General features: G+C 35.6%; 1 protein-coding gene across 3 annotated transcripts in view; it reads right to left on the bottom strand.

The window, feature by feature from the left end:
* Nucleotides 1-5,618, bottom strand: part of LOC125652234 (MAPK/MAK/MRK overlapping kinase-like) — a 39,087-nt gene extending 33,469 nt beyond the window's left edge. For 2 of the 3 annotated variants that reach the window (XM_048881270.2, XM_048881271.2), the window contains exons 1-2: nt 5,073-5,618; nt 2,279-2,393 (exon numbers count right to left, since the gene is read on the bottom strand). In XM_048881270.2, the coding sequence (XP_048737227.1) occupies nt 2,279-2,393; nt 5,073-5,091 (134 nt within the window). In that variant the 5' untranslated portion in view covers nt 5,092-5,618. The remainder of the gene's footprint in view (nt 1-2,278; nt 2,394-5,072) is intronic. The other variant, XM_048881272.2, reaches the window with a different exon arrangement.
* Nucleotides 5,619-12,703: the final 7,085 nt, after the last annotated feature.

Below are 12,703 nucleotides of genomic sequence, written 5' to 3'. Positions count from 1 at the left end.
AATTTAGGTCTATGCTCGATGCTTATGGCCTTCGAACAGGGAGGGATCTTTATTGTGCCACACCTGCTGTGACACAGGGTCTCGGTTTTTGCGGTCTCATCCAAAGAGCCACACAATTAAGTAACCTCTTACGACAAGCAAGGGGCACTGGGGACCTATTCTTCAATAAGATTAACCCAGATCCTCATGGGACAGTTAACATAAGTAAGAAAGCTGTGCATACACCCATCATCAAAGTAATTTAAAAGTAAATTTGAAGCATTTGTGAAGGGGGTGGGTGGGTTAGATCCAATATCATATACATATATTGATAGATTAAACAATAAGATGTCAAACAAAGTAAAACTCCTTTACTGCAAAAGATTTGTGGGAGCTAAGGAATAAACAGATACATGTTTGTCTATACAAATTCTCCATTGTTATAATCAATTCCTATTCCTATCAACTTTATCTCTAAACATGTAATCAAAGTACAGATTTGAAAGACGTGTCAAAACTAAGCTGGTTCTAGCCCTCTTGCTGTTTTTTCCTCGAAGTCCTCCACTAGACACAGGACTTGATGACTGGGGTGTTAAAAGGAAGCACATTGTTTTTGACAACACCTACTTCTAATACTAGTATGATCCTCTGATGTGATCAATCTCACAAGATAGCACATATTCTGCAAGGTCTTAGACTTTAAACAAAAGCCAATTTGTGATTGGATCTTGCCCATGTCACAGAAGTAATGTAGTCCCTCTTCTACTTAAGAATTCACACAAAATCTAATTTTGATAAATTAATGTTTTAACAGTAACTATGATCATATACAGAATTGATCTTTCAAGGCAGTCTGAGTCAGGAATTCTTTGAGTTTAAATATTTAACTTTCTGAATTTGAATGCAAAGTTCTACAAATTGACTCTGTGACAGACTGAAAGGTCGATGGTAGCCTTCATTAAATAAAATCTGCAGAATTTTACACCAAAGAAACTAAAGGAATTCTATAACAAATGTGATAGAATTGCAAACAAATCAGTTTGATGCTTTGTTCCCATATAATAATCTGTGAAATATTCATCTTGTTGAAAATGCATATATGTCTTTTACAGGACTTCAAACAGTCTGTATTGTGATGCTTTCATTACAAACGGTAATTGGCATGACTTTTTCCCCACCCTGTTCTCAAACTAACATTACACAGCAATCAGCCCACACATTTTATATGACATCATTTATACAACTAGATGGTGTATTGACTGAAATTTTCCAAACTTATTTATTAAAAATTGGTATTTAATTCAAACTTTAGGAATGGAGCTTTCACTCTGTTGGTCAATTGCAAAAGTCCGTTATCGATGTCTAAACATTTACACAGATAGCCAACATTCTTAACAGGGACTTAGTAACTTCTGTTTGGCTAAGCTGATAAAAAATGAGAACAGGAAAAGACCTCCACGTTTGATGATCCTATAGTCAATTCCTTGTTGGGGATTTGTCAACAATATGATAACTAATACAATTCACAGGAATCCAAAGAACCAAACCTCGGATGGCCACGAGTTCATGGCAACAGGGTACATTAACATACACACTCCAGAAATTATTTTTGATTTCCATAACACTGTACTTGGGTACCAGGACAAGAGTACATAATAGCATTTTCAGAGTGTAATTTACTCAGGATTAAAGTAAGCATACATATTGTTATCATAATTCTAAAGATTTTTTTCTATAAAATGCTTTGTGAAAAAATCACCTATTTCATCTTTCAGTAAATACACTTTGAAGACTATTTTCCATGAGTGAATATATATAGTCTGAACACTATGAACCTGTAGGTCATTCTGTGTTCACTCCATATCATCTAGTGCCATGTTGTTACCATCTGAAACCTTCAATGATGAAAGTCAATGTTTCTACTTTTTTGTTGTTTGGTAAAATAAAACACTTATTCACTGGCTGTACATTTAGAGGTAGTTGCTGGCTCAGGACAATAAACTTGTCTTTGCCCTCATAGTCAGTATATAAGTATACATATAAATGCGGGCCTGGTACCATGAAAAAAGAGTATCCCCTTGCAACTTGTGCATTCAAATGTAGATCTATCACTTATTTGGGGCTTCCATCAATTCATTCTTTTAAATAACAAGAGTTTTCTTAACATTAGAGAAAAAAACAATCTCTAAACTAAACCTGTAGGATCACAGCAGGATTACATTTTGGAATCCAACACAATCTTACTTAAAATTATCTAGTACTTCTTAGACTCCAAAAGGAAAACATTGTGAACACCCACCTGTCATAAGTCTGTTTCATCTTTTTGCAGGCCCAATATGAGCCTTCTTTTAAGTGTTGACATTTTAGAACCTCGGAAAAGGTTCCTTCACCCTTTTTCCCTAGGATTCGGTATTCTGAAATATCAATATTACATTAACACAATAATTTTTTAAAAATATGTATTTTCATATTTAGCAGAAGGCTGCAGAACATGTACAAACAAATGAATACTTAGTCATTTCAAGTATCAATATTCTAGGCATGCAATCTAATTTTAGTTATCACCACTTGATATATTCTGAATGGTTCATTGAAACACGCGACCCATTGGGGATTACATCAGTCAATTCTTATTTGATTGATTGATTGATTTTATATTGTTTAACGTCCAACTCGAGAATATTTCACTCATATGGAGACGTCACCACTGCCAGTGAAGGGCTGCAAAATTTAGGCCTATGCTCGGCGTTTACGGCCTTTGAGCAGGGAGGGATCGTTATCGTGCCACACTTGTTGTGACACTGGGCCTCGATTTTTGTGGTCTCATCCGAAGGACCACCCCATTTAGTCGCCTCTTACAACAAGCATGGGGTACTGAGGACCTATTCTAACCTGGATCCCCACGGGAGTATTCTTCTTTGAAACATACTAAACTGTATATAAAATACAAATAGGGCATACGTGTTACATATATCTAATAATTCAAAATATCCAATTTGAAATCATTGAAATGTAAGCCAATTTTATTTGGTACTTAAATTCAAAGCTGGAAATAAGAAATAAAGAGAATCCTCAGGTTACTGTTCTGAGTCACTGTCCTTAGACAGGAACTGCAAGGTAATTTTGACCTTATCTGGTCATGTCAGGATATAATAAATCAGTCTACAGCCAGATTAGTATATTTATGTACTTTTCATTGCAGCAAGTAATACATTTTTTATGTCTCGGATCTTGGGAATCACAATATGTTAAAAGTATATTTGACACACATGATGTGGTCACTGATTTCTGCTACCTCGGAGATATCATGTCTTCCAGTGCAGGGAGTGAGCTTGCAGCCACATCACGGTGCGAAAAAATTCAAAGAACTCCTTCCTATCCTCACAAACAAGCTACAATCAGCGGTCAAGTTTACTCCAGCTGTGTGAGGAGTGTCATGCTCTATAGTTCAAAAACATAGGCAACATCAACGAGCACCGTCAAGCGCCTTCAACGTAAAGACAGAGCCCTGATAAGATGGACCTGCCTGGTCAAGCCTGAAGAAGACATCCACTTTGAGACTCTTCTATCTAGACTCAAAATAAGAGACATTGCTGAAGTTCTCCAATTGGGCAGGCTGAGATGGCTTGGACATGTTGAGCGCAGCACAAACTGGATCTCACAGGTCAGATGCATGAACATTGCAGCACAACGGGGTCAAGGCAGACCAAAGATTTCTTGGGATGAACCTGTAAAGCGTGATTGTGTAGCCCTGAACATGGACTCTTCCAACCCACTGGATCGTCATGCGTGGAGAGGGAGACTTCGCATGGGGAGGAAGACTTCACTCTCAAAAGACAAACGGGCCACACCCTTGACATGAGGATTAATCCATGGCCTGTATAATCAAAAGACAAACGGGCCACACCCTTGACATGAGGATTAATCCATGGCCTGTATAATCAAAATTGGTTGATAATGATGATGATGATTTATTGTTATTAAAATATATCTAGTCTACTAGATTCAGTGAGCATTTGTACATATATGTACAAATCACTTCCCAAAATTCTAGCACAGTGCACCATTTCAATATACACTAACTCAAAAGGCCTAATCATGCAAATCCTTGTTCAAAACAAGGGAAGGAAGCATACTTTATTGGCATGTGTAAAGAGAAGAATTCTTTTTTCCTTCTGAACATTCATCATCATTCCAAACTTCCATTACACATGTTACAGTTTACACATTATGAAAAACAAGCTCTAGAACTGTAGTTTTTCCAAGTCCAAAAAATTTTGATGACTGCTTTGTAGTTGATCTGCACTGTCATCCTAGCTTCCTGACAATCCGGTTTCTCTGACTAGTCTGAGCTACAGATCTGTTGTGTGCAACTATCTGTGAAGCCAAATATATGTGACATCACTGGCTAGACTTCATATAATATTGTGTATGATCTTTGTAAATTTTTACATTATGCTATACAACTTATGATAGTTCAGTCAACTTGTACACCAACCAAACCATACCCATGTCAACTTGTATCCAATAGGTAAAACTTGTACCTAAATGGTCTACTTGTACTTTAACAGCTAAAGTAATCTCCTATCATAGATGATGAAAATATGTATGATTTCACCAGCTTTCTGATATATTTCTTGAAATTTGTACTTTAGTGAAATTTTCTTATGGGGAGGAGCAATATCAGTTGCTAATATACAGAAATGTCAAATCTCTATCTCAGTTCAAACTTTATAAGTGGGAATTCTTCTCTTACTTAGTAAAGCATATCGCGTATTATATTTTGTGACTATATTAAAGTAGTTATACATAAATATCATGTGTGTCACCTTTTACCAAATTTATGAAATATTTCTGGGAAGTTCAAAACCAGAATTTCCTCTGTTGTAAGAAAACAAAACTTCATCAAAGATTTAGACATCAGAGCACATCGATTGTACAATCATAAGAAATTAGTTAACCAAAAAAATAATTATTTCAAACAAAATTTCATGGGTAAGAATATCTTTAACAAAGTAAAATAGCAGTGTTTTCATGTTCAGTTATATTGGTGTATTACATTAGCTGTTGTTACACTTGACTACGTAACTTACTCTGTAATAGAAGGTTCATCCAGATATAAAATGGATGTCATCCACAATTAAACCAAGCGAACATAAGAAAATCTATCCAACGTATTCGTAACAACACTTCCGAAGAGACCATTCCGTCCCATTCATAGTTTTTCTACTGTTTCCAAACAACACTCAACATGTCAAACTGCAACGAGGCCGAACTATTTTTTTTTTTTGACAAACGTTTTGACGACTTGGATACACGTGAAAATAAGAACGAAATTTTCATATCGTAGACTAGACTTGTATTTCAGGCTTAATTACATCCGGTAGTTTGTAAGATAATATTGATACACATTCAAAGAAACTTTCTTTCAAATGAGTGCAGTATCAACTTATTCCAGTAAAACTTTTCCCTTAGGTGGCCTCAACAGGTGCCCTCAAAGAAAATCGATATCGGGAGAAAAAAGTCAGACACTGTCAAATAATAATAATAAAAAAAAAAAAAAAAAAAAAAAAATCGGAGACGTCTAATTCAAATGTTTCAATATGTCTCCCCCCCCCCCCTTTTTTTTTTTCTTTCCTGATCTGCGTACGCGGAAGAATACTCTGTTTATTTCGTCTGCTGTTTATTAGATTTAAGTGTAGAATCTAGTTTACATAATTGTCATAGTGACATGCTTTATACATTTAAAAGACAGCTCGTCGATAAATGAAGAATTCAGCTGGAACTATAAAAAAAAAAAAGATATGACAATTAATGCGTGAAAATGTAATGTTGATACTATAAAATATTACATAATGCATGTAAATGATGGACCAATATTTCTCTAGAATTTATTTACCCCCACCCACCTTATGGGCGAATAAAAAAAAAACAAGTTACGTGTATGCTGTATCCATATAGCTACTCAGACTTTGAATAATTTAAATTTGATTTAAATAAAAGCTGTTTAAGCCTGCAAATTTCCCCCCAGGTTGCTGTCATAGATCTAGATGTAGGCTATATAATATATTGTCTATAGATATAGGAGTCTTGATACAAGCACACAAGAGTTCTTGTTCTTTGACAACACATTTATAAAAAAAAAAAAAATCAATCGTAAATGGATTGACAAATTCCAAGTCTTATAGTTATAATTGTAACACTTTTGTGTCTGTTTAATACCTACCAGTGGTTGGTTTTAAAACAGAGAGAGACAGAGAGAGAGAGAGGGGGGGGGGATGTAACAGAATGATTGTATCGTTTCAGTTCTTGGCGATCATTTGGAATATTTGGAATTGTTTCAATATTATGTTTTTATTTTAAATTCATAAGCTACAGGATTGAAGTATTTGTCCTTGAAATTTCAGCGAGTATGATTGTTCAATTCCATATACAGGGATTGGTCATCAATAATCTTATTGAATGACTAATAACACTGAAAGGCGTTATATGTCACAAATTTTGAATTGCCTATCCGTGGAGGGAACCTCGCTGCAGGCTTAACCTCGTTTTTTCTAATGCCTGTGACAAGGTGTTTTTTTTTTTAAACACAGAAACCAAGCTTGAAAATCAATTAAGAATAATTACGATGATTCGTAAACTCCTGACCAACTTCCATTAATTAATCCCCACCTACTATACATGTCACTCCCCACACTATGGATCAAGGTCGGTAAACTTCTGCCACCCACCGAGACTACTACTGTTAAGCTTAGCTACATCTTTGAAGAAAATTATGATTAAATCACAAGTTCATGAAAAGTAATATATGTTGTCCAGGGACTGTACGGACGGCCAAACAGACGATATAGAACTATATAGTAAAGATCGGCACGAGATACAACAAGCTTATTTATTTACAGTATTTTCTTTGCATGAAAATTCGAAAGACACTGACGACACTGCATACATAAGGATTCAGAAACAATTTGTGAAAACTTGTATATCCGTTTTCTGTCCTAGAATAATTTACATCATAACACAACCCGCCCTTACAGAACAAGCAGTGTATAATTTATACCTGTATATAATTACATGTTATTTTAAAATAAGCATAATAAAGAATTATATGAGCAATATAGATGTGAATATTACACCATTTAGTTAGTGAACCATTCGTTTGCGGTAGTAATATATTACCTAAGAAAAGAAGATAAGAGTTTGTATTTCGGTGGAGTTGGTACGAGAAGTCTTCAGGGTATATCATATCAATTAGAAAACAGTGTAGATAAGAGTTTGTATTTTGGTGGAGTTGGTACGAGAAGTCTTCAGGGTATATCATATCAATTAGAAAACAGTGTAGATAAGAGTTTGTATTTTGGTGGAGTTGGTACGAGAAGTCTTCAGGGTATATCATATCAATTAGAAAACAGTGTAGATAAGAGTTTGTATTTTGGTGGAGTTGGTACGAGAAGTCTTCAGGGTATATCATATCAAGTAGAAAACAGTGTGCCTTTTCAATCTTACATGTGACATGTATATTGTATTGTATTGTTTATTACCAAAAGCAGTACTGCTTATAGGTTACAAAGAACATATATATTACAATATTAACATCAATGAGGAAGACATCAATAGCTAATATAATAACGTGAAATAGAGCATGCATCTGAAATAATATAAAGAACATGCATCTTGAAATGTTGAGGCTAGGCCTCTGTAATTTGGATTGTTAACGGCATTGGTGTGAATTCAGAGCACTGTACAGTAATCTGGAGTGTAGCATTTATCATTCAACACTTGTAAGCGTAGGATGCCTTAGGATGCTTGTGTTTAGAAACAAAACTAAAAACGTTTTGAAATTTGTTTGATAGGTAGAGAAAGTTTTGTTGTAGACGGCAAAACAAAAACATAACAAAACAAAACAAAAAAGGCAACCAAAAAAAACCAAAAAAAAAACAACAAAAAAAACAACAACCAAGAAACAAAACGTTTGTAATTGATTGCGTGGCGCATTACTGACTAGTGAAATACCCCACGCTTGCCTTGACGAATAACTGGAATTCACCGGTTTTTTTTTTTAGTAGTGTAATAGAAAATTCTCGGGTACCATATGAGGAAATTTAGAATTTTTAGGGTTTTGTGGCTGACTGACTATTTTCTGCTTCATTATATTGATACTGGCTATCTTAAAGGCCCCATACATTAACTACTTGGGCTGCTGATTCTTTCATTGCAGGTTCGTTTGAAATATTATTCCATATCACATTAGCCTATTAAAGAATAAACTAAACGTATGAAAAACAGATAATTTCCAACGATTTCCGGTGGAGTGAGCATTTTTGTACTAAAGCTCTGAAGCTAACTATATTTAGTTGAGCTCACTCCCAATCTCTACCCAGAGCTATCGTTCCTTACACTCACTTACAGTGGATCAAGCTATTTTGATATGCATTGTTCACGCTGAGTATGCAGGGGCGAATCCAGGAATTGCGGTTACGGGGGGCGCCACTTTATGAGGCAGTGGGTCCAGGGTGAAACCCTCGTGGGGGTCCAGGGGGCGAAGCCCCCGGAAGCTCCTGGATTTTACGGGGCTTGAAATTAATAAAATGACGCAAATTCTAAGGGTTTATTGGAAAAAATTAAGTTCTTCCAATAAAGTAATTCAAGAAATCAAAAGATTTTATAATTTATCTCTCCGGGAGTGGAAGAAATTATTGCTTCTTTTATCGTTTAGTACATTTTCCGAAACAAGATACCGCGATTTACCGCCCCCCTCTAAATCCGCCACTGGTATGAGGGGTATGTCATAAAATAATATCATATTATATCATTATATTTTCATAGCCTATCATATACCTGAGAGAGGGGGGGGGGGTTTATATGTATTGGCGTAGCAAGCAAAATATGTTGGATTTTGTAGGGGGGGGGGGGGGGGGGGGGGGGGCAATGGCGATGGCGATAGTAAACGGTTACCATTAAATACTTATATGTTTAGTGAGAGTTAAATCAAAGTTTACAACGACATATCTTAAAAATTTTGAAAAAATGAAAAAGACATAAAATCAAATACATAGTCTTCGCCATAGGTAGGTAAACATCATCACCAATGCTAACGTAGATAGAATGTTCTATCGTTAAAATGATAATGTCCTACGGACCCGATTTAACGATAGAATGCGTCCTATATACCTGCAATGTAGCAAAATGAAAATTGCACACAGTACATGTTTCGGTAAAATTATGTAACACATCACTCATATGCATTTGGAAAGTTATCTTAACGACCCACTTGGGTCGTTCTTATTTGCAAATTAGGTAAGCGTTCGTTTTTGGAAAACAGCATGCAGCAGGGTGTTCCGATGGCAGTTTCCGGTAAAATGGCAGTCAGTTCGAATCGAGAAAAGTGACATTTCAAAGTGTTGAGTTTACAATATTATTATACGATTTTTTACAGTGCTAAGGACTTACAAATTACCAATGAGGTTAGTTGTATATAAATTTAACTTTAAATGTACGCGTTTATTCTTTGATAAGTTTAAAATCGTTTTGGAGCGATTCCGCAATTTTCTGCTACATTATGGGTATATGGGAGGTATTCTAACTGTGGTGAGGGCCTGTCTCGAGACACAGTTAGATTATTCTAACTAATGCTAACGAAGACGTCACTATCGTGACTATTATATCATGCACAGAATCTTCATGTAAAGCATGCAACAGGGAAAAGCACGTTCCACCGCAATATCACCATGACACGAGTTTCAGAGTTCTCCATATTATACAGGAGATGACAGCAGACTAAAGATTGATAAAATCTACTAGTGTAATATACATGTACCAGGTATGTATGTACAGCGAACTTACGCGAAGCAAAGCTCCCTACACACAAGATGATAAATACTCCCCTCTTTACACGAAGTCAAGCTCCCTAAGCTCCCTACACACAAGATGATAAATACTCCCCTCTTTACACGAAGTCAAGCTCCCTAAGCTCCCTACACACAAGATGATAAATACTCCCCTCTTTACACACGTTGAATGCACTCCCCCTAATTAAACACAAGAAGTTAAATACCTCCAATAGTAACGAATTTGTTGGGGTCTTTAAGAGATTTGATGGAAAGTTTCGTTTTTTCCTTGTCTTTCTTCGGCTTAGGTGGTGGTTCGTCATTTTCTATCTTTTCTGTTTTCCCGGACCTCCCGGTCGTTTTTTCCGTTTTCGTTTCATCCGAATCTGATAATCCATCCAAATCCAAATTAAACTTAAAATTAAGTTTCTCAGTTTTCGTCATGGAGAATTCTTGCCTCGGAAAGCACTACATTTTCCTCCATGTTACACTGGTTTCTAACATGTCAACCATTTTTATTAAATATTTCTAAATATTTTAATCTATGGCATACAAACCCCCAATCTTATTCACCCCTAATCCTGTCTAAGCTCATTAGTACCATGGATTTCATGCCTCTGTGTTTTCCCATTTTAATAAAAGGAGCGGATTACTGCTTTCATATCATATTAAATACACTGTTAGATATTCCACAACTATGACAGCCACAGACATACTTATCAAACCTCATTAAAGGTCATTATTCTATTTATTTGACAATTTTAGCAATTCATTTATAAAAGGAACAAGTATAAGTATTGCATGTCATCATGCTTGCATGCAGATCATATCATCTTTATCAAGAAAAAGTGGGGATTTATTTGTAACGAAGGGCAGGGCTTTTTAATCTGGTGAATTCATGCATGATAAAGAGGTGTGATTTTAAATATCTGTTTAAAACACTGTGAAGTTAGTTTGACCATAAAGAAGACTTTTAAAGTTGTTAGAATTGTTTGAAAGAACTAAAACCGATGCAGTGATTTATTAGTCCCCTACCGGTTTGTAAAACCGAAGGGAATTATAAGCTGAGGTCGTGCACGCTGTTGGCGTCAAAACGTATTACATAGCATTACGGTAGCATTTACGCTGTTTTATAGGAATAGAAGCACTTTACTATACGAAAGTTACATATCATTTTGACGACAATTTTACATTTTATCCATTCGATATAAATACATCTTTAATACCAGAATGTCAGCTACATGATACAACCCTGCTTGTGCACAGCTGTCAGAACGTTACCAGAATATCAGCTTTATAATATAGCCCTGCTTGTGCACAGCTGTCAGAACGTTACCAGAATATCAGCTTTATAATATGACCCTGCTTGTGTACAGCTGTCAGAACGTTACCAGAATATCAGCTTTATGATATAACCCTGCTTGTGCAGAGATGTCAGAACGTTACCAGAATATCAGCTTTATAATAGCCCTGCTTGTGCACAGCTGTCAGAACGTTACCAGAATATCAGCTTTACAATATAGCCCTGCTTGTGTACAGCTGTCAGAACGTTACCAGAATATCAGCTTTATGATATAACCCTGCTTGTGCACAGCTGTCAGAACGTTACCAGAATATCAGCTTTATAATATAGCCCTGCTTGTGTACAGCTGTCAGAACGTTACCAGAATATCAGCTTTATAATATGACCCTGCTTGTGCAGAGATGTCAGAACGTTACCAGAATATCAGCTTTATGATATAACCCTGATTGTGCAGAGCTGTCAGAACGTTACATGTACATCGTCGCTATCTGCGCTTACTGACTGAGCTTCTAAGGAGTACCTATCCTGTATGACGTAGTGTGAACGGATTAAATAGGAGTGGTTTGCAACTATACTATCTACCGGTAATGACAGTCGGTAATGATTTGAAACATAAGGCTAATGGGCCTTAACCGTCACCTGTGGAACATAAATTAAAAACTTTATTAGTTTAAAAAAACCCAAGCATATCATTTGAATTGTTGAAGTTGGAAAACAAATGTATATGCACACCGGCTTATATCAGTTCCTCTCTCATTATTATAAATGGCGATCACTTTAAAATTGACAAACAAGAAAAGAAAGTAAAATCAAGAACTGAAGAACAGAAAAAGAAGTTTAACTGGATACACAAGTTAAAAGTCAAAGCAAGAAATGTTAAAATCATACGAAATTTAAACAATTTGAATATGCACTATATACACATGTAGACAAATAGTGGATTAACGTTATGGGTGATCAAATCACAGACACTTGTTTCTGTAAATAACTTGTGACCTCTGTATACTAATAATAACATTATTATTAGTATACAAAGGTAATAAGTTATTTACAGAAACAAGTGTCTGTGGATCAAATATAAACAACAAAGGGTCCATAAGCCACATCGCTCACCTGAGCAACAGGGATCAGAAGAAAAAACTATATTCAAAGGTAACGACTAAAAATTCATTAATTATCAAACTCAATAATTAAACTTTACTACAAATCATTAATTATCATATGCCCTTGTAGCCTTTCATCTAAGGAGGATTTGTGGCATTTAGTTTGTTTCCCTACATACATTCGAACAATCACTACTCAGAGTTATCGTTCCTTACACTCACTTACACCTCTGTTAACGTCTCAAAATAAGCAATGTTATTCCACAAGTAAATGCACTTTTTTTTTTACGGCTAATAAAACTAAGAACTATTTTATAAAATATCGGGAAAATGTAGGACAAGCAACTATTTGTAGATTTTTTTCCATTACTATATATTCTTCGTGTACCTATGTATAGGCCTGGTGCAATAGAACTACCCAAATATCCACGTTTCAACCCAAATCAATGCTTCTTGTGTCACAAAAAGACTTGACATCTGCTCAATATTTA

The sequence above is a fragment of the Ostrea edulis genome, chromosome 5, assembly GCF_947568905.1.
Source record: "Ostrea edulis chromosome 5, xbOstEdul1.1, whole genome shotgun sequence".
Classification (NCBI taxonomy): domain Eukaryota; kingdom Metazoa; phylum Mollusca; class Bivalvia; order Ostreida; family Ostreidae; genus Ostrea; species Ostrea edulis.
The sequence above is the reverse complement of the archived record's forward strand: the minus strand, read 5'-3'. Positions and strand labels throughout refer to the sequence as shown.